Source organism: Enhydra lutris, unplaced genomic scaffold (assembly GCF_002288905.1).
Source record: "Enhydra lutris kenyoni isolate GAN:26980312 unplaced genomic scaffold, ASM228890v2 scaffoldscaffold82, whole genome shotgun sequence".
In the NCBI taxonomy this organism is placed as follows: domain Eukaryota; kingdom Metazoa; phylum Chordata; class Mammalia; order Carnivora; family Mustelidae; genus Enhydra; species Enhydra lutris.
Window position 1 is genome coordinate 5857837 of NW_019154166.1, and position 23204 is coordinate 5881040.

Consider the following 23204-nt stretch of genomic DNA (forward strand, 5'->3'; position numbering starts at 1 on the left):
TTGTGTCCAGCCCTTTACACTTCTTTCTGTAGTGGAACTGAACTCAAGTTAAAAAGCCCAAAGTACAACTTGGATTTAATATAGAGAAATTACTACGACACCTAACTGCGCAGGTTTCTAAACTCCTGGTCAGACTTTGTGGACAGGAAAACAAAGAGCTTGACCATAAACATATCTTCTATCCTGTAGCTGGCACCAGGGTCTGTCCCTTCCATTTATCTTACCAACACTGTATGTCCTTCAGTATGTACATTTTCAGAATTTAAAAGCACGAAACCCTTACTTCAAATATCTTTTGAGCCTGGAGAAATTCTAGTGAGGGAAATGCTATTCTGAGTAACTTCTGGTTATAGAAGATCGTTGGATTGTATGAAAGGCATTGATAATTAGCTGACTTGAGTGCCCTCCTCCCTTTCTATCCCTGATGCTGCTCATGTTCTTTCCTTTCCTTCCCCCTTGCATGGCCTTATGGAGGCGAAATCAACATACGACAAAATGCACATATTTAAAGCGTACAGTTTCACGTGTGTGAACAAGTGTGTACACCTGTGGGGCTATCGCTGTAAGCAGGATGTGGACCTTTCCACCAGTCACACGTTTCCTTGTGCCCTGCGAGTCATACACACTTCCCTTCTGCTGCCGCTGGGCTGCTTTCTGCCACTAGAGATGAATGTGCATTTTCTAGAATTTCATGTAAATGGACTCCTACAGTATCTATGTTTTTTCTTCCTTACTCTGTGCGATGGATGTGGCGGGTGTCAGCAGCTTGGGCAGTTACACTGCTGAGCGGTGGAAGCAGTACTCCGTGGTAGGGGTATGCTGGAGTTGGGTTTCTCCCTCACGGGCTGAGGGACTTTCAGAGGTCTCTGTTCTGTTATCCGTTACAAATAACGCTGCTGTAAGTGTTTGTGTGCAAGTCTGTGGCGGATGTGTTCTCTCAGTTCTCTCAGGTACATACCTGGGAGTGGGATGGCTGCCTCACCTGGTAGGTGAATGTTTAACATTGTGAAACTGTTTTCCAAAGTAGTTGTACTGTCTTCAACCTTCACCAGTAATGTATGAGACTTCTCTTGCTTCCACACTTTCCCAACACTTGGGATGGTCTTTTTAATTTTTAGCCATTGTAATTGGTGTACCCTGGAATTTAATTTTTAAAATAAAAAAATTTTTTTAAAGATTTTATTTATTTGAACTGTGCACGTGCATGAGCCGTGGTTGGGGGTGCAGACTCCCTGCTCAGAGGGGAGCCTGACATGGGGCTTCATCCCAGGACCCTGGGATCATGACCTGAGCTGAAGGCAGACCCTTAACTGACCGAGCCACCCAGGTGCCCCAAGGTTGATTTATCTGAGAGCGAGCAAGCGTGTACATTCATATGATAGATAGTAAGCAGTGGGGGCGGGGAGGGGCAGGGTAGAGGGAGAGGGAAAGAAGACGATTGCTGCTCCGCGTGGAGCCCCACAAGGGGCTTGATTCCAGGACCCCAAGATCATGACCTGAGTCCACATCAAGAGTTGGCTGCTTATCCAACTGGGCCACGCAGGCACCTCTACATTTGTGTTTCTTAAATGGCTAGTGATGTTGAAAGCTTTTCGTGGGCTTGTTTACCAATCATATGTCTTGTCTGATGAAGTTCCTCTTCCAACCTTTGTCCATTTTTTTAAAAAAAACTTGGTTTTTTGTTTGTTCCTGAGTTTTGGGAATTTTTATTTTTTTAATTTTTATTATTTATTTTCCTAAAGATTTGTTTATTTGAGAGAGACAGTCCATGCACAGGGGCAAAGGGGTGGAGGGAGAGGGAGGAAGAGTCTCCAGTAGACTCTGTGCTCAGCAAGGGGCCCGACGTGGGGTTTGATTTCACAACCCTGAGGTCATGACTAGAGCCAAAGCCAAGAGTCAGACACTTAACTGACTGAGCCACCCAGGTGCCCCTTGAGAGTTTTTAAAAAAAATCTATTCTGGATATAGGTTTATTATCAGATATCTGATCTATGCCTTATCCATTATACTCTTTTTTTTTTAAGATTTTATTTATTTATTTGTCAGAGAGAGAGAGAGAGAGAGGGCGAGCGAGCACAGGCAGACAGAGTGGCAGACACAGGCAGAGGGAGAAGCAGGCTCCCTGCCGAGCAAGGAGCCCAATGTGGGACTCAATCCTAGGACGCCGGGATCATGACCCGAGCCGAAGGCAGCCACTTAACCAACTGAGCCACCCAGGCGTCCCATCCATTATACTCTAAACAGCATTTTTTCCCCTTTTTTTTGGGAAAATGAAGGTTCTTAATGCTATTGTAGGCCAATTTGTTAGTTTGTTTTTTTAAATGTGTTCTTGGTGTTCTAGCTAAGGAATCTTTCCTTAACTCAAAGTCGCTCAGATTTTCTCTTATGTTTTCTTATAGCAGTTTTATAAATTCAGGTATCACACTTATGTTTATCATCCATGTGGAGTCAGTTTTTATGTGGTGGAAGGTATGGATTGATGTTTACTTTTGTCCTGTGGGTATCCTTTGCACTTCCGTCACAAGTCGGTTGTCCCATTTGTAGGTCTGTTTCTGGACTGTCTGGTCTTTTCCATTGACCTGTTTGTTCTGTCTTTTAACAGTTCCACACTGTTGTGACCTTCCGCTAGTCTTAACATCAGGTAGTGCTGGATTTTAAACTTGATTCCTTTTAAAGTTGTTTCGGCTCTTTAAGGTTTTTTCTCTTCCTTCTGTTTTGTTTTCTTTGTTTTGTTTTCACACCGGGTATACCTAATGCAGGACTTGAACTCACAATTGTGAGATCAAGCCGTGAGCTGAGATTAAGAGTTGGATGCTTAACTGACTGAGTCACCCAGGTGCCCCTGTTTTTCCAATTATGTATGAATTTTGGAATATGCTTGTCAGTTTCGACAAAACACAGTCCCTGGGATTTGGGTTGGGCTTAGGCTAAATCTGGAGGTAATTGGAGGAGTATCGATATTTTAACAACATTCAGTCTATGACTCATTAACATCGTATTTTACTTGATTCATTAACATTTCTTTAATCTTTCTCAGCAATATTTTATAGCTTTCACTGTACAGGACTTTCACTTTTTTTGTTGAATTTATCCGTAAGTTTTTAAATATTTTTGGTGCTTTAATAAATAATATTTTAAAGAAATTTGTCTCCTCGTGTTTTGTGACTAATATAAAGAAATACAAATTGATTTTTTTTTTTTTAATCTTGTGTACTGTAACCTTGCTAAACTCCCTTATGAGTTCTGGTAGCTTTTTGTAGATTCCATCAAATTGTAGATTATCATGTTGTCTGTGAGTAAAGAGAGTTCACTTCCTCTTTAGTTTGGGTTCCATTTGTTTATGTCTTGCCTGGGTCCTCTAGTCCTCAGGTACTGTGACAGTGCCCATCCTTGTCTTGTTTCTGATCTTAGGGAGAAAGAATTCAGGCTTTCACCGGGAAGGACGATGTTAGCTATAGGATTTTTATAGATGTTCTTTATCAGGTTGAAGAAATGCCCTTCTATTTCTAATTTGCTGAGATTTTTTTTTCTTTTTTTAATCAGGAATAGATGTTAGATTTTTTTCTCAGTCTTCTTCCACATCTTTAAGGTGATTATATGATGTTAAAGAAATTCTTTTTTTCATATTGTAAGTTACACATACTGCTTTTCTTATGTTAAACCAACCTTGCATTTCTGGGATCAATCCACGTGATTATGATGTATTACCTTTTTAATATATTGCTGGATTAAATGTGCTAAAATTTTATTTAGAAGTTCTTTAAAATTTTTTAAAAATTATTTATTTATTTTATGTAGGGTCCATACCTAGTGTAGGGCTTGAACTCAGGACCCTGTGTTCAAGAGTTGTGCGCTCTACCTACTATGGCAGCCAGACACCCCTATTAGGGAGTTTTATATCTGTTCTTGAGAGATACTGAGCTGTAGTTTACTTACGATGTTTTTGTTTGGCTTTCGTATCAGTGCCTGGACAGAATGAGTTGGAAAATATTCCCTCATTTGCATTTTCTGGGAGACTTTATACAGAATTGGTATTACTCCTTCTGTAAATGTTTGGTAGAATTCACCAATGAAGCCATTTGAATTTGGAGTTTTCTTTGTGGGGAGATTTTTAACTACAAACTCAGTTTCTTTCAAAGATAGAGTTCTATTCAAGTTACGTTTCTTTTGGAGTGAAATTTGATAGTTTGTTTCTCTGAAGAAATTTGCCCCTTTCCTCTGAATGGTCAAATTAATTGCCAATTTAATAGGTAATTTGCATCTTTTCTATTTTTTCCTGGTGAGTCTGGCTAGAGATTTATCAGGTTTTTAATCAATCTTTCAGTGAGCCAGCTTTCAGTTGCATTAATTTTCTGTATTGTTTTTGTTTAAAAGGTTTTTCATTCTGATCACTCTTCCAGTTTTCTGTATATTTTGTTTAATTTGCTCATCTTTTTCTAGTTTCTTAAGATAGCTCTTCTTTAATTGTGTAATATTTCAAACATGCTGACTCTTCTAGGGGAATCACAGTGTTCCCAACACCTCCAATGAGCACATTGCTATATTTACTCTTTAAATCATAGATACAGTTGAAGCCCCCATCCTAATCCCCCTTTCACTCTACAGATCTAAACTCTGCCTCGAAGTGAGTATCTCCTTCAACTGCTTCCTTTAGGCTTTCCACATATGTATCTTTCCTGAAATCACGCTTAGTATTGCTTTCTGTATTCTTAAAGTTTACATAAATGAAATTATCCTGCATGTATCCCCCATAGCATTTTTAATTCTGCAGAGTTTTCAAGATTCATCCATAGACATATAGATCGTTAATATATAGATTAGATTAATTTGTTTTATGTTATTGGTTGATGTTTTAAAGTAGGCTCTAGGCCCTGTGGGCACACGACAGGACCCCAAGATCAAGAGTTGTCTGCTCTGCTAACCGTGTGGCCAGGCGCCCCTGATCTGGTTAGTTTATCTTAACTGCTGGGCAGTATTCGCTAATTAAATACAACTTCTTTAATGTTTCTTTAATAATCCTAATATAGGTTGTTTCTCATTTTTTGCAGTTATAAAGTATAAAAATGACCTTCTTTTTGCATTTCTCCTTGGCGACATAGGTCGCAGATTCTGTATAGCCAGTCTCTAGAAATACGGTTGTTAGGTTACATGGTATGAACTGTTTCCAACTGCATATCGTCCTTTTCCTCCTCACAGTGTTGCGCTAACTTCTGTTCCTACCCGCGAGAGTGAGGGTTTCCACATCAGGAATCGTATTCAGGTGTCGGCCCTGAAAGCTGGCAGTGGCTGACAGTTTGTGGTTGACGTTGTGAAGTTTGCCTTGGGGTCCAGGTTGGCTCCTGGAGTTCAGCTGTGATGTCCACACAAAGGAAGGGAAGAGGGAAGAACCCAAAAGGCTGCTTTGGAATCGACAGCCGACTTTGTTGACATCTTGTTGGCCGGCCTTCTCTGCGCAGGAGACGGGGACACGGAGTTTCAGCCGGATGCTGTGTATGGAACATGGAGGGGGTGGTTGCTGGACAAGCCATAAACGTTTATTGACACAGATCTCTTTGCTAACATTTGGTATTATTATATGTTTCATTTTTGGCAGTCAGGTGAGTTTGAAGTGGTATCTCACTTTTCCAATGACATTTCCCTAATTACTGGCCAGGTACAGAATTTTTTACATGTGTGTTCGGGTCGTCTTTTCTGTGACTTGCCAATCAAATCGATATCCCTTTGCCTTTATTCTGTTAAGTTTTGTCTTTGCCTAATCAGTTTAGCATAGTGCTTTAGTATTCAAGGTATTAATTCTTTGTTTATATCCAAATAGATACTTTTGTCTTATCTTTGAACTTTTGGTACGGTATCCTTTGTCGTACAGAAATATCCATTGTAATGGGGTTCAGTTAGCAGTTCTTACCCTTTGTAAGGTATCCTTTTCATGTGTGATTTGGAGAAGGAATTTGTCTCCTACCCTGAAGTCCTGAAGAACTCTTATAAAAAAATTTTTTTTTCTTATAAAAATTTTTTTAACTTTTGCTTTTCAAAAAATCCATTTGGGATTTTTTTTTTTTTTGTGAATGATCTGAGGTAATGACCTAATTTAACTCTTCTCTGTCTGGAAGGTCTCTGGTCCTAGCAACAGTCATTACATATTTCGTGCTTTTGCAACTGTTTGTTTTGCTACATCTGCCATCCTTCAAATCTCCACGTGCACATGAACTTTTGAATCTGTTCTGTTGTATTTTTACTCCCCCTGCATCATACTCTGCCTTTTATTGTGAAAGCTCTTTAAAAAGACTTTGTCTGGTAGACTAGGCTTCCTTCTTTAAAAAATTGTCTTGGCTATTCTTGACTCTACTTTAATTTTTAAAAAATATTTAATAAATGTATTTGAGCGAGAGCGCATGCGGATGCTTGTGGGGTGTGGCAGAGGGAGCGGGAGAGAGAGAATCCCAAGTAGATTCCACACTGAGTGTGCAGCCCGATGCCAGCCTCTATCCCAGGACCCTGAGATCATGACCTAAGCTGAATCCAAGAGTCGGATGCCCCACTGACTAAGCCACCCAGGTGCCCTGGCTCTACTTTCCTATATAAGTTTTAGGATCAGCTTGTCCAGGTGCATGATAATTTTGATTAGAATCTACTTGAGTTCTTAAGCTAATTAAGGGGAATCTGACATTTTCATGATCTCGAGTCTTTGCATTCATCACGTGCTTTGCCTCTCTGTGATCACTCGTTCTAACTTTAGTCACATCTTACACACATTCTCATATAAACGTTTTGCTGCCTTTGTTAGATACATTTCTAGGTGCTTTATAGTTTTTCTTTGTATTGTGAGTGGTGTCTTTTTAAACAGTTTACTTTTTAAGAGTGCTTCCTGTTGGCATATAAGCATGCCTTTGTTTTTATCTGGTTCTTGTCTCGAGGAATACTTGATCTTAGTGGTTCACTGTTTTATCATTTCCACCTTTCTTTCCAGTAAATCCATATTTGATAATTCCTGCTTTTGCATTTCAGTCGGTGGGTGTCCCATCTTGTGTTTGGCCAGGGAAGTAGGGTTGCTGTCACTGCTTTTTGAGGCAGCTCAGACCATCCCCCCCCCCCCTTTTCTAAATGCAAGTCATTGCTGCTGCTACCTATTCTCTGTTATGGTCAAAAGGAACTGCCAGAAGAAATAAGAAGGTCACATCAGGTTCTGTGCTTTATCAACCACAAAGATCTCTCTGGGGCTGATTGTTGCTTTTTTCCCCGCTCTCCCTACCCCCCAGTTCCAGTTTATTTCCCACCTTTATTTCCCCTGTTCTCTGTCTCTCTCCCTTGGCCGCCTTCCTGTTTTTCCATCCTTCCCTCTTCTCCCCCTCATTTTCTTAACTGTCATTTTTCACACCTACTGGACACTTTATTTTGTACTTTATGTATGTTAACTCATTTGATTTTTGTTCCGGTCTGTTAAGGAAGGTAGGGCAACCCTGTTTCCAAGATGAGGAACTGAAGGGGCCCAAGCTTATGTAAGTGAGAGAACCTGGATAGTAAGTGAGGCCTCTTAGACCCTCATGTCAGTGGTCTTTCCGCATCACTATTCTCCTGGAGTTAAGGTCCTTCCTTACTGTTTTTCTAAGTAGATGAGTTAAGTGTGCTGCCTTTTGCTCTTATAAAAAAAAAAATCTAATACACCTGTGAAGATGGTGTCTTTAGGTTGGAATAAATTCAAGTGTTTGTTACGGGCGAAGTGTGTTAGTCTTTTATGAGCGTCCGTCTGCTAGAGCACCCAAAAGAAAGAGCCATAGAAAGAGAAGAAAGACTTTAAGTGAAGAAAATAGACGTTCCCCATGTCAGATATGTTTTACATGTAAGCATTGTGTAGAGCCACGTAGCTACACGCGTGCATCAGCTGGCGTCCGTCCCCAGGGCACAGCGCTGTCGCTCGTCTCCGTGTTGAGCCCGGCATGACCGGCAGTGTTGCTCCAGCAAGCCTTCGTCCTTCAGCGGGCCTTCATCTCCTGCATGGTCAGTCCAGGTAGGAGATGAGCGGTCAGACATCTCTGAGGATGCCTCCGGATCCATCAGTTAGTAACACACGCACACTCGTTTGAGACCATTCCCGTCATCGTCCCGATAGCTGTCTTTATGCTCATGAGTTTCACTGTGGCCCTGTTCATGTGTTCACATCCTTTCGGAGAGTCAGAACCACGGTGTCCGCCCGTGTGCTGTGTGTTCTGCACACCTGTCGCGAACCATGTAGTTCTCCACGGAACGTTGTATTAGATAATTCCTTTAATGGTGCGCCGTTCCCTCTTGTGAAATCATCCAGTGCTTTTGAGTTTTCTTTCTTTTTTTCTTTTTGGAATTTATGGACTGTTTGTTTAATTAGATTTCTAGTCGGATGACTCCATCAGAGGGGATAGATACTTCTGTTTCTCTTGTTTTATTGTCAAGTTGCCTTTTGCCTGGTCTGAAACACACTAGGATGCCGCCTGCAGTGTTTGGATGATTCAGTTAAATTATAGCCAGCATTCGTTCATCTGGGGAGTGTTTATGGAGGCCCCGCGTTGGCGGAGTGTGTCACTTAGGCGAGGGAGATGGAGGACAAACATTAGCAAATAACTTATATTTTCTATTAGAAGATTTCAGCAAAGAGCAGGGTGAGGGGGTGCTGGGAGTTGGTGTGACCTGCATTTTAAATGTCAGCTGCGGAGAAGGCGGCGTGTATACAAGGATGTGAGGCATTGGTGTTGCTCTGTGTGTTTTTTTCCTTCCTTTTTTTTTTTTTTTTGACTTATTTTACAAGCTTATATAGAACGTCCAGATTACTGTAATCTACTTTCTTTGTTAATGACAACAGTTTCCCACATTTTCTATGTGTGTATTTAATTATGGCCACATTTGATTACTTTTATAAATGCACAGAGGTTTCTGTGCAAGACTATCCCTGTCTTTACAGTTAAGAGCGGGGATATGAGGCAAATAGGTTTGCGTCTACAGAGGAGGAGACCGTTCTGCCCAGGGCTCTAATGAGGGACCGAAAATTACCTCCAGTGCAAGATTAAAAAAGAAGAAGATTGCTTTTTCTCTCATTGTATTCTGTTTTAAGTAAAGGAAACATGGTACTTAATACTAAGATGCAAAGGAATAACAGATATTTGTTATTTTGTAGGGTGACTGTTGGATCTGTATGGAACTCATGTCTACCTCGTTTGATAAGTTTTACAAATATGTATATAGTGTATTAGATGATGTTATTCCAGAAGAAATTTTAGGCAAAATCACTTTAGCAGTAAGTACCTGGTTTTTAAATTGTCTGTTCTGTGTATATACTTATATAAAGATGCTGCTGGAGTTTTGAATGCACCTATCTGAATGTCCTTCACAGAATGTTGTTGACCTTCTTGGAAAATCATTCATAATAGGAAAAGAAACAAAATCACTTCTGTGGGGTTGTTAGTACAACAAGTCATAAGAACAGTTTTCAGAATATGTTCTACATAAAAACTATAATATTCTGTTCATTAAAATCACAATGAACCATAGTAGATTATGCTGTAAACAAAACCAGAAAAAGAAATTTTCTGTTCCTTTCTAGCCCTGTTGCTCTAACTGCTTTCAAATTGGTTGTGTTCTCATCATTATCTCTAAGTTGATCAGGATCACAGCATTCTCCTTGCAGTCCCTTCATTGAAACTCTTAGACACAAACTATCTTTCCTGCGGTCTAAGATTTGAGCTGTCCACTGTGGAAAGTTTTGACTAGCAATTTCAGGACTTAGCATTGCTACCAATTTGGCCGATTCACTTTTGCCAGAGCCCCGGAAAGAAAAGAGGTAGTCTTTCACACGGGTGTTTGTGGTTTTCAAAGTGAATTCCTGATCATTTTCTTTCCTGCTCTGAATCTTTTAGTTGACAGAGGTAGTTCACAAAATTCTTTTCAATGGAGTAAAGTTAGATTCTTAGAAAGCCCTAAGAATCTGAGCTAATGACGTAACATAGTTAGTGGGTGTGTAAACTGAGCTTTGTAGGAAGTTGTAATTCTGATGGATTTAATTTTCTACCTCTTCCTTTCCTCCACCTCCAGTAGAGTTTCCCTGCTGATTGCCAGCAGATCTTTTTTGATCATTAAGAGTTAATGTAAAAATATAGAGACAATTTCTGAACTGTATGTTAGTTGTGAAAGGGGCGTGTGTGTGTGTGTGTGTGTGTGTGTATGTGTGTGTATGTGTAATAGGAATTTCAAAAATTAAAGTCATAATCTTATGATTCATGTTAGTATTTTAATTTATTTAGCCAAATTGGTACATAAATCTAAATATTTTATGAGCTAAAACATCATATACTCTTTCTTATGATTTTATAGAAAGCAGCTGAGTTATTTTAGAAACTTGTTTATTCTTGGTAAGATGCATAACATTTTATATTGATCAATTTCATTGTCTCTCTCCCCAGTATACCAGGCCCAGTATTATCTTGGAACTTTTACTGTTCATAGTAACTGTAATGCCACAATAGTAGAATTATGACAGTAGCTAATGGTTTTTGAGTGTTTAGTTGCATCTGGCTAAGGTCTTACGACATTTTATCCTCATAGTGACTCTCTGTGGTGAATAGTGTAACCCCCCTTTTTAAAGATGACAGATATCTGGAGCTTGGAGAGGTTAAGTCATTAATTTGCTTGGAACGCCATACAGTTGAGGGCTGTAAATGAGTTAAGCCCAGGCAGCCCCATCTCAGAATCCTGCTCCTAACTGCTGTGATGACAGGGTGATCGTGAAGTTGGAAAACATAGACAAAATTATTTTATTGTCTATTTCAGTCTGTGTGATGTAGATACACAAATAAATCATTGGTTATATATCTGCCTGTGTTTCTAGACTTGGTGATAATCCTTTCTGTTAAGCACAACATTTAAAATTACTTTGTGTTAATTCTCTTTTTGCTGATTAATAACCCAATGAACACAACAGGCCCAGCTACTTGAAACATGGCGAGTTCCACATTCCTGACACCCAGTAGCTTACTTGATGGGGCGGAGACTTGACCATTTGATAGCAAATGGTTGGCACGTTCTTTAGTTCTCTTTTAATTTGAGAGTGTGGGAAATTTTAATTCAAGTCCCTGTTCCCTGTACTCCTGGAGAAATGCCTGATTTTCTGATCATGGGCAGTGATCAAACGATACTGTAAGTTGTGCGTAAGTTGCCGTAGTGGTTGAGCAAACATGCTTTGACTTTGCCAAAATTACTTTGAAGGCTCAGCGCTGGGTAAAGGTGGTTGAATAATTAAGAGAAACCGAGGAAATTTAGAAAGACTTATTTAAATTAGAGTTGATAATGGAGCCAGACTGTGGACTCCGTCGTACTAAATATTTCCATTCTTGAAAAGTTTGAAGATGCAAGCAATGTACAACTTTGTAGTGACTTACTAAAAAATTTTAAGTTACCGGGTTCTGTTGAGCTGTCAGGGAGCAGCTAAGTTTTCAGATCCAAAATAATCATTTAGGATCTTCAGTTAACATAAAAAGCAGACAGAATATTGAAATAATTAAGCTTAAAAGAATGTAAAGGTTACTAGGGCTGTTATCCATCATAAACGCTGTGCTGCATGATTAAAAGAATATTAATTGCTTATCCCATCTTTGCTCTTTCTCCCCAGACTGTGAAAGCACTAAACCACTTAAAAGAAAACTTGAAAATCATTCACAGAGGTGGGTATGAATTCTTTTATATGGATTGGAAATTAATATTTTTCCTTAAAAAAAAAAGTTAATATTCTTCCCTAATTGAAAAACATTATTGAAAATTACAGTGTCTCTGTATAAGCTTTCCTGAAATACTTATATTTTTAGCAAAACATACTATATGTACCCTAACACTATTATTACTATTTTTTCCCTAAAACTTTGTTTATTAATTTAGGGTATTTTTTCCTTTGAGATTCTATAAATTTCAGCTTATTAGTATATTGAGCTTAGAAACTGACATACATTTTGCTGCAAGGTTCTTCTTACTCTTCATTGAAAACAATTAGCCATTTACTTGATAGATGATGTTTCTCTGTGTATAAAAATGGGCCCAAAGGTGGTCCTGGGGACAGTCACAGAGTCTGGAGGATGGTACGTGGAGCAGTTTAAAGGACACTACAGTCCCTTTCAGGTGTTTCTTCTTTACTTTAGAGGATATTTTTGCAAAGAGAGATGCTTTAGTTGTTATTGTACATTGGAATTCTTCCAAAATGTTTGTATTTGCGAAAACAGTGATCTTGGCCTTGTTGGACACAGGTCCAAATATTTCACGTAGATTTATCGGAAGCCAGTGGGAACTGTGAAATTTATTCAGCAAATAGGTTAAATAGTTACTCTCTTTTTTACTATGCTAGACTCCGGGTAGTGCTGGTGGCTTTGAAGACGCACCTAAGTTCACTTTCCTCAAGAAACTTGTAACAGACAAGTCCAGGACAGTACATGGCAGTGTGGGAGACAGCCTGACAATAAACAGGACAGAAAGTAAAAGGTCATATTCGGGGAAGTAGAAAGCCTTATATTTTAGGAAACATAGTTTCTGGTGGTTAAGACCTCAGTAATTGGTGCATCTATTTAAGTAATTTTAGTTTGGGGTTAACTCAAGACCACTGAAATTAGTTACCCTTGAACATCAGAATATTTCACTTAATTTTGCTTTGGCTTAATGCTTGTTAAACATAATTTTAGATAGATGGACTTCTTATTTTCTCTTTTGCCTGAGATCATGTAGAGTTAGGTTCCAAAGAAGATTATTTTGTTTTTTTTTGTAGTTCATTGCATTCTTATTTTGGGATTTTCCTTCCTTTTTGATTGTGTTTTGCACTTAAGAGTAGTATCACCTTTAGTGCATTTAACAATGACCTCTGAGATCACAAGGTCATAACAATGACCTTGGCAATCACAGTGAAGCGCTAAGACAGTGCCTGAGGGGTGGCTGAATGAAAGGGAAAAGCTTCAAAAATGACTTTGGCTTCCCTATTAATAAATAAAAGCAGCCCTTTTTGTTTAATTTATTTCATTTATTTGTCAGAGAGAGAGAGGGGGAGCACAAGCGGGGGAGTAGCAGACAGAGGGAGAAGCAGACTCGTGGCTGAGCAGAGAGCCCGACACAGGGCTTGATCCCAGGACCTTAAGATCATGACCTGAGCTAAAGGCAGACACTTAACCAACTGAGCCACCCAGGTGCCCCAGTATAGCAGTCTTTTTTATTAATTAGGATCAGTTAGCTTGTTTGCTACAATTAAGAGTGCTTTTGATCATGAGTTAAAAAAATCCTAGTAACTGCCTTAAATGTCAAGGAGATGCACTGTCTGTCCTGATGAGTCCAAGGATAGGTGGCTCCAGGCACATTATGTCTGGGGCACAAACTCCCTTCTTTTGGCTCCTTCCTTCTTAATACATTGGCTCCATCCTCTGGGTGGTAACAGCCAAAGCAAGTGCCCGGCTCCCCAGTGTCACGTGTAGACGTGACAGCCTCCTGGAGAAGCTGTCCCTCTTCCTGTGTGGCTGTCGGAGGGGCCGGGACATCTTCCTTACATCGCTCTAATGTTTTCTCTTGTCACCAGAATTGCTTCATGCCCTTACTCTAAACTGGTTATTGGCAGGGAGCGTCAGCTGACCCTGATAAGCTTGGACCACTCCGGCCCGCTTTGGGAAGGTGTGGTTACAGCTACAGGGAACAGGAGGGAGACCTCCATAGAATCAAATGCAGCTTCCGTTAGAAGGGAAGGGGTGGGTGGATAGGATGGATGTTTGATAAGCAGTCGTAGTCAGCCTTGTCAGTGATGGCAGGAGACCTTTTCTGGATTTTTTATAGATCCCCTTCTGAGTTATAAGCAGATGTTTGGTATCTTGTATTTGTATCCTTTTATTCATTGAGCCATGACAGTGCCAATGAAATGGATAGAAGCATTGAGACAGAGATGGAGAATTCATGAGCAAAGGGGGAAGACTGACCCAGCAGGGGATGAGTATACAGTGGGGGTGAATTCATGGTCAGTGAAGAAGGGGTAAAAACCTAGCCCAATTTGGCAAGACCATAAAATCTGGAGAACCAAATGGAAGGGATTCTGCTTTCTCAAATTTGCAGGAAAGCAAGCACACACACTTCCAAAGGGGTGAAAATGGATCTCAAGGATGACTGGAGGAAAGGGTTGGTCAGGGGAAACTTGATGAAGTCATCTAACGTCAGAAAAAATCTCTCAAGGAGAAATAATTATTAAGTGATGCATTTATTGAATTTAAATAAAGTTCAGGTACTGTATTAGGTGCTTTAATTTCCAGAATCCTATGAATTAGCAGTTATTTTCATTTTGTAGTTGACGAAGTTGTGGTTGCTGAGTCAAAGTTAAATCACTTGCCCCAGGTCACACTGTAAATTTTGGACCCAGATTTTGAACCTTTGCTTCTCTGATCCCAAAGCTGTGGCCTTTTCAATGTATTGGATTGGATACTTTCCTAAGTTAGCTAAAACTTGACTCTTTTTTTTTTTTTTTTTAAAGCTTTTATTTATTTGAGAGAGAGAGTGTGTGAGAGAGAGAGAGAGCATGAACCAGGGAGAGGGGCAGAGGAAGAGGAAGAAGCAGACTCCCTGCTGATCAGGGAACCAGATATGGGGCTCAATCCCTGGACCCCGGGATCATGACCTGAGCCAAAGGCAGATGCTTAACCGACTGAGCCACCCAGGCGTCCCTGAGACTCAACTGTGACTTAACTGTGGGTGTATAATTTGTATAGTTTGCATTTAGGTGGATAGTCTTTGATATACTCTGAAGTAGCTTGGTGTATTTTTACAGATAGATTAAATTCATTCTTCATATTTTGACCAGTAAGTAGTGAATTTGAAGCAAGTAAATATAAGTCTTTTGGTGAAAACAAAGCATTATAGAATGCCTACATATATTGTGAAGCACTTTTTTTTTTAAGATTTTATTTATTTATTTGAGAGAGAGAGCACAAGCAGGGGGAACAGCAGAGGGAGAGGGAGAAGCAGGCTCCCCGCTGAGCAGGGAGCCCAGCGTGGGGATGCTTAACCAACTGAGCCATCCAGGTGCCTTTCTTGTGAAGCATTTTTAATACTAAGTTTTTAAACTTTGGCATTCAGAGCAGTGTTTCCTCATTTTCCTCATCTTCTCACTTATCTGTATTTTCAGGACTCGGTCACCTGTCTAAGGTTTTTTGGTATTTGTGCTTATTATGGCTTCAGAATGTAGCTCATTTGATTGATCACTTTCCTTCTTTTTTTTTTTTTAAGAATTTATTTGACACAGAGAGAGATCACAAGTTGGCAGAGAGGCAGGCAGAGAGAGAGGGGGAAGCAGACTCCCTGCTGAGCAGAGAACCCGATGGGGGACTCCATCCCAGGACCCTGAGATCATGACCTGAGCCAAAGGCAGAAGCTTAACCCACTGAGCCACCCAGGCGCCCTGATTGATCACGTTTACATGAAATGATCTCTCTCTCTCTCTCGTAGATATCAAACCTTCCAATATTCTTCTGGACAGGAGTGGAAATATTAAGCTCTGTGACTTTGGCATCAGCGGACAGCTGGTGGACTCCATTGCCAAGACAAGAGATGCTGGGTGTAGGCCTTACATGGCAGTAAGTACAAAGGCCAGACCTTCCCACTTGGTAGTCTTTGCCCAGAGAGCCTGTGGCCTTGGGGGCTCACCTTCTGCCACTGCTCACGCAGTTCACCGTACTAGAACATTTTCCTCTACCCTAAAAAACAAACTGAGGTTCTAGCTTCTCCATGAAACTATGACATTATCCCAGTGAAGTCCTGTTTCATTGTCTTACTCTATTCCACTCGTCCGCTAGGTGTTTGAATAGTTCTCAGAAGGCCTCCATGCTTCCCACACCCCATGTGCTCGTGTGACTATTGTTGATAACACTGTAGGGTCATGGATACTATGGATCATGTGCCCACATCATCCATTCACACGTGGAAAATGTGGCCTAGGCCACTCAGGATGCTTCTCTTCCAGTTGGATAAGAATGAGAGACTGGAATTCGCAGAGTTCCTAATAGAACTCAGTACAGCTTAGAGTCTGGGGCTGTGTTCTGCAAATTGTTGGCCCTTCCTCAGAGGTGGATGTAGCACACTGACAGATCCAAGGGTGGAGGTCTTGAGCGTTTGCCGACCTCAGGGAGACAGACTTACAGCCTTCGTTGTGTGTCACGCTCCTCTTACCCCAGCGAATGCACATGCTGAGCCTACAGCTGGATTTTGATCTGTATTTGATTGGAAATTTAGTGTCTATATTTTAAGCATTTCCCTAGCTGTCAGTGTCTTCCTTAATGTGTCTGTGGTTCCTTGGGGACCGGCACGCTGCTCTGACATGGTGACATGTGGGCTTTGCAGACTGTTGAGACACTCCCGTCAATAGCATTGGCTGCAGTGTTTATGGACTTGTGTGTATGCGTGCACTTGTGTGTGCACGAAAGGAGGCTTCCATTTAAAGTTTGGGCTTTGTGGATGTTGACTGGTGAGGTAGATTATTGGGAAAATGTGGAAGGTCTTGCATTCATCCTGATAATTAGGGGATAAATGGAACAACAGTTTCAAAAGCAAGAAATAAGACATATTAAACAGGTAGCATTTGGGAAGTCTCATATTTGACGCATTTAGTAGTAATGCCCTGAGAAGTAACATGTAGGGCTTGGCACAGTACTGAAGTGTTTTTGCTATGTGACATTGACTAAGAATTATGTTTGATTTATGCAGGGTTTTGTTTTTTTTTTTTAAAGATTTTATTTATTTACTTGAGACATACAGAGAGAGAGCACACGAGCAGGGGGAGGGGCAGAGGGAGAAGCAGTCTTCCCGCTGAGCAGGGAGCCTGATGCGGGGCTTGATCCCATGACCAAAATCATGACTCAAGCCAAAGGCAGACACTTAACTGAGTCACCCAGGTGTCCCTGATTTATGCAGGTTTTATGTTTGAATTTAGGTAACTTTTAAGAGAGCAGTAGACTTTAAGTTTTTGTGTGGAAACAGGGTTCGCAGGCCCAGGAAGGGGTAGAGCTTTTCTTTCCCTGCTAAGCTTCTTTAGCCTTGGAGTCAGCAGTCTGAGGATAAACTCTGTGTCTCTGATCGTTACTGGGCTAAATGAAACGCTTCTGTCCACTCCAGTCTTTCAAGGCCTACAGGTGGACGGGAGTGTGATTGGCATTCTTGTTATTACACGCCTTGTGACGTGACTCTTCTTTGATGCACCTTGACCGAAGGCCTCGGAAATGGATCTTGTCTTTCTATTTAAGATTTATTATTTGTCTTTACTCTCTGGGAATTGTGATTTCTTTTTATATTATTTAAGATAAAGATGTATGAAATGTAGAGTTGAAACACAAGTTTTTCCATAAACCAGTTGTTAACGTTCATACTTTGGGGCCTCTGCACCTCCTTGTCTAGGTGTGTGTGTATGTACAGATGTGTGTGTGTGTGTGTGTGTTCTGGGCTGTTTGAAAGTAAGTTGCAGATAGGAATTTCATTATAAACGTTTCCGCCTATATCTCCCATAGAAAAGGGCAGTCTTCTGTGTAACCACACTACCATGACCGCCACACCTGAAACAGAAACCCAAGGTAATGAACACGAATTTCATGGCATCGCCTGATACGATGTTCATACACAGATTTCCCTGGGAATGTCCCACATTCTGGGTTTGTCTGATTATCGTTCCCTCATAAGGAGTTTCAGGCTATACGTTTTTTCAGCACAGATGCTTTGTAGACAATAGATAATTCATATTGTATCACATCATAAAGCACATCTTGTAATGCTTATAGACATGCTTTTTTTTTTCCTTTGAAGCAGTTGAGACATTTGTAAAATAGAAACTCGTTTTCTCAATTTTTTCCTTTGTTCTTCTTCTCCAAATGAGTAATTGATCTTTTCATTTCCGAAGGATTCCTTCCCCTGCTAGCCTCTCATGCTTCCCGAGCTCTGCTGTCCTCCAATATGAAGTCACACCAGCTTCCCTATCTTTGACCAGCATTTCCTCTTGTACCTCTTCTCCTTCTGTGATAGAAGCCCATCTGTATTACTTTGTAGGATACGTTGTCCTAATTGCTAGTAAAAGTAGGAACTCATTTCATCGCAGTCCTTTCTGAAATATGTCGATTTATTTACCTTGGACATTTCTCAAACCCTCACATAATCTCCTTTTAAAATAGAGATAGCCTATTAGGCAGGAAAATCTAACTAGGTTCTGTCATCAACATCAGGAAATTGTTGATGTTTGTGTCCTCTTTTGGTCTTTGTTCAACAAATTAGGTAATATACATTCATTCATTTGTATTCTTTTTCTGCCTCTTTGGTTTCAAAAAACTTGATTCTTCAGGACATAATTTTCATCTTCCACTTGTGTATAAGACTGAAACAGTGGTATTCACTTTTTTCCCTTTGGAAGACCATTCACATTTTCAAAATGTCTGGTAAAGAAATTACTTACCAGTTCTGTAAGACTTCATTTTTGTTCAGAGGCTTCTGTGACAAACTCCATCTCTTTGCTTGTTACGAGTTTATTCAGATTTTCTAATTTTTCTAAGTCACTTTTGGTAATTTGTGTGCTTTTAGGAATGTTTCCATTCCATCTGGGTTATCTGACTTTGTAAGTTCAGTGTTTGTGTTCCCTCAGGAAGTTTACAGTTTCTGTTCATGTCTCCAGTGGATGGGTCATACTTCCCAGTTTCTTTGCGTGCTTTATATTTTTTTGTGTGTGTGAGAAACTGGACATTTTGAATATTACAGTGTTGTGGTTCTGGGGGATGCCTGGGTGGCTTAGTGGATTCAGCTTCCGACTCTTGGTTTCAGCTCAGGTCGTGATCTCAGGGTCGTGAGATGGATCCCCACGTCAGGCTCTGTGCCAGTGGAGTGTCTCCTTGAGATTGTCTCCCCCTCTGCTCCCCCCTACCCCCGCTCACAGGTGCACTCGCTCTTAAATAAATTGTGGTGATTTTGGAACTAAATTATTAATTCTGGAAATAAAATAAGATGATTCTCCCCCTCTCCTCATGGTGTGTTTTTTTCCTTTCTGTGAGATGTAGCTGTTCCTCTAGTGATTTTTTTTCCTACAGTCTGGTTTTAAAGTCTGTATTCTTACTCCTATGTGGTCTCTGATGTCTGTTTTCTTAGCTTGTGTTGAGCTAGTGTTTTGACAGTTTTGTTTCCTTAGGGTTTTTTCTTTTTTTTTTTTTAATACCAGGACCCAAAAAGAAAAAAAAAAATCCACAAAGAAAACAATGGGGAAGAGACCCCAACATTCCAGTCTTTGCAGATTGGCTCTGCACTTGAGCACTCCTGCGTAGCCCGACCACTTACAAGCCTGCCTGTACCTCTACTTCCTACTTGCCCTCAGTCTGTAGATCAGCCAGAGGTTACAGCTGAAGTTCTTCTCAGGTTTTTCTGAGCATGCGTCCTGCCTCAGGCATGCACATGGCTTTCTGAATTTCTCAATATACACAGGCGATCTTGAATGGCTTAATTTTCCAAAGGAACTCTTCCGTCTACTTTTCCTGCCATACATCTGGCGCTCTAACGCATTTCTGTCCTCATCTTTTGCACCAGCCATCCGCGGGTCCTTCGTTCGCCTTACAGAGTTTTTGAGGAATGACCTCTGCTTTTCTGCCTCAAAAACTCTGTAAGGCAAATGAAGGACCCTATGACTGATCTACAGACTGACATGGGTTGATATTTTCACTTCCTGGTGACTCTGAAATCCCATCACATTATGCCTGTTTAAAAAATGTTTAGTAACTCTAAGTTCGAAGAACTCTATTATTGATAGTTTTATAAATGTGTTTCTTATTGGAAGATCATGTCCTTGTTCGGTACATAAAAGATAAAATGCAGACAGTAAAATGGAGAATTAATTACCCATCATTCATTCATAGAGGGAAAAAATTGTTGTGAGCATATGTCCCGCTACATTTTTATGTAAATGTAATCTTATTACACATATGCTTTTTATCTGTTCTGTAGGCATTTGCAGGCATGTTTCCAGGCCAGGGCATCTTCATATATAATGAATTTGGCCACTAAAAATTAACTGACTTTCTATTTTTGCCTGCTTGCAGTTTTTTTGTTTTGTTTTGTTTTGTTAGTATTTTGTTAGTATTTTGTTATTCTTAATAGTGCCGCAAAATTTTTAAGCTGTGTCTTCCCACAACTCTTTTCTATTTTCCCTTGGCTATAAAAGGTTCACGCCTCTTGAGACCTATGGGGAAACGATGTATGACTGAGAGAGTGTATTTTTAAATGTCATTCTGGGTTAGAGTATTACCGTTTTATCTTTGTTGAGTTGATAGGCCAGAATGGGATTTGGGAAAAATTTCCTGGGAGTTTTGTTATGTATTTTATTTTATTTATTTATTTTTTAAAAGATTTTATTTATGACAGAGAGATAGCGAGAGAGGGAACACAAGCAGGGGGAGTTGGGGAGGGAGAAGCAGGCTCCCTGCTGAGCAGGGAGCCCAACGCAGGTCTCCATCCCAGGACAAGGGATCATGACCTGAGCCAAAGGCAGACACTTAACAATGACTGAGTCACCCAGGTGCCCCTTTGTTATGTATTTTGAAATCATTGAGAAAGGTAGATACTTTTGCATTTTTTTCTTGTATTTGGCCACTTTTATGTATTAACCTTTGCCCATTTTTCTATGAGGATGCCAGTCTTTCGTATTGATGTAAAATATAATGAGAATCTTAATTCGTTTCTTATTAGGTTGCATATATGTTCCCTGAAGTTGTCCTTTGTCTTGAAATTTTACATATTTGTGGTTGAATTGCAGAAATAGAAAAATTCCATGTGGAGAGTTTATCAGTGTTACCTTTATGCTTTCTGGCCATTAGCATGTCTTGAAAGATCTTTCTTATGCCAAGATTAGACATGGTTGCAGGGTCACATCGGAATATATTAAGTTTAGGCTTTTGGTTTTTACATTTTAGGTTTTTAATCCTGCTGTGATCAGCGTTGGTGTGTTATTAAGGGAAAGAGTCTAACTTTTCTCCTCACAGTTGGTTAAACAGTTAAGAATTTTTTTAAACTTTAATTTTTTTATATTAATTCTTTAAAGAGATTTTATTTATTTATTTATTTGAGAGAAAGAGGGAGAGAGAATGTGAGCTGGAGGGAGAGGGAGAGAAAATCTCAAGCAGACTCCCCACTGAGCACAGAGCCCAACACGGGGCTTGGACCCATGACCCTGAGATCATGACCTGAGCCGAAACCAAGAGTTGGATGCCTAACTGACTGAGCCACCCAGGTGCCCCTATTTTTTTTTTTAATTCAAGAATAATTAACATACAGTGGTGTGAGTCTCAGGTGTATAATATAAGGACTCAGCAGTTCTATCCATTACTCAGTGCTCATGGTGACAAGTGCCCTGTTAATCCCCTTCACCTATGAAATAAACACTTTATTTTAATTATCTATTTATACGAACTCCATTGTTTAGAATCAGTACTCTTGGTACTAAATGCTTGGATTTGGGACTGTTTCTGGACTACGTTGTATCATCTTTCTGCATGTTTCGTATGAACAGTGTATCATATTAAAAAGAATTCAGCAGGAATCTAAGTGGCATCTCTTTAGACATATAAATTCCTTTGGTTATTGCATTTTTATGTTCTTGAGTCTTACCAATGAAGAATATGTTGTTTCTCTCCATTTGCTCTGGTTATCTTAATGTTTCTTGTTTATTTTTCCTTCTTACAGGCTGTGCACATTTCTTACTAAATTCTTGCAAATTTTGTTGTCATTTCTGAGTACTTGTTTATACCCATTTTATGTGTTTTTTTCTCCCTTTTTTTTGTTTTTGTTTTTGTTTTTGTTTTTGTGTTCAAGCCCAACATGGGGCTTGAACTCATGACCCTGAGATTAAGACCTGAGCTGAAATCAAGATTCTGATACTCAACTGACTGAGCCACCCAGGCACCCCCCCCCCTTTTTTTAATCCATCCTAGTGGGTCCTTTTACCCCCATTACTGCATTTTAACTGCTGTCATCAGAGTAAATACCATCTTTTATGTTGCTGAAGACCATGGTGAGTTTTAAGTCCTGATCTTCCTTAGTTTTCTTGTAATGTTTAAAATACTATATTCTTTACTTTTTTTTTAAAGATTATATTTATTTTTTTTGACAGAGGGAGACACAGCAATAGAGGGAGCACAAGCAGGAGGAGTGGGAGAGGAGCAGGCTTTCCCACAAAACAGGGAGCCTGTTGCCGGGCTCGATCCCAGGATCCTGGGATCATGCCCTGAACCAAAGGCAGACACTTAACGACTGAGCCACCCAGGTGCCCTTTGCCCCTAAAATACTGCATTCTTGAAGGACTTTGGTCACTTGGCTTCGTGACATGACATACTCTTGGGTACCTGTCTGGCTGGCCTCTCTCTCCTGGTTCTTTAGGGCCTTCTCATCCTCCTGATCTCTTTACACTGGTGTGCCCCAGGGTTGATATTCAGTCTCTTTTTCCCTCTTAACTACATAGATTTTTTTAGTGAGTTCATCCAATCCCAAGTATTAATACTTTCTGTCTCTTTTGTTCAGCAAAGTGCAGCATCTGTCATTTAGTGGGTGCTCAGGAATGATGAATGCTGATAATTTCTTTCCTGCCCACACCTCACCTGTCAGTTCTAAAACCATGTCTCTGGTTTCCTACTTTATGACCCTTCGTAGGTCCCATAGAAGTCATAGATACAAGAACCATTACTGAGCTCTCGACCTCATCATATCACCTTTCTGCTTCCTACAAGAGCTGGGGGCTGCCTCCCTCCCTGCTCCCCACCTCCCCGCCCCAGTTTGTCTATATTTTAGTAAATATGAACTCCTCTTTCTAGTTGTTCAGACTTGGGAGTTTCATTTCCTTCTACTTTCCATATTCTGCATCCTGTCCTGTCCATAAGCAAAGGCTTGTCTGCTTTACTTTGAAGGCACGAAACCCATTGTCTTTTTAAAAATCCCTGAGGTTCCTTGGCCTGGCCACTGGCATTTCTCACCTGCCTGATGGCTGTCATCCCCAGAATGGTGTCCCTGCTTGACCTTGCTCTACTGCATAGTCTGTGCTCAACGCAACGGCCGGCTCTCCTTTCCAGGCATTGTCAGATGATGCCCCTTCACCCTCACATCCTCACAGTGGGTCTACAAGGCTCTGCATGATCTGGCCCTCAGCTCTCTCTGAGTCACCCTCATGTTACCTCCGGCCT

General features: G+C 40.4%; 1 protein-coding gene across 3 annotated transcripts in view; it reads left to right on the forward strand.

The window, feature by feature from the left end:
* Positions 1 to 23204, forward strand: part of LOC111161210 (mitogen-activated protein kinase kinase 4) — a 137344-nt gene that overhangs the window by 85778 nt on the left and 28362 nt on the right. For 2 of the 3 annotated variants that reach the window (XM_022524791.1, XM_022524789.1), the window contains 3 exons: positions 9143 to 9262; positions 11630 to 11681; positions 15469 to 15596. In XM_022524791.1, coding sequence (XP_022380499.1) covers positions 9143 to 9262; positions 11630 to 11681; positions 15469 to 15596 — 300 coding nt within the window. The remainder of the gene's footprint in view (positions 1 to 9142; positions 9263 to 11629; positions 11682 to 15468; positions 15597 to 23204) is intronic. The other variant, XM_022524792.1, reaches the window with a different exon arrangement.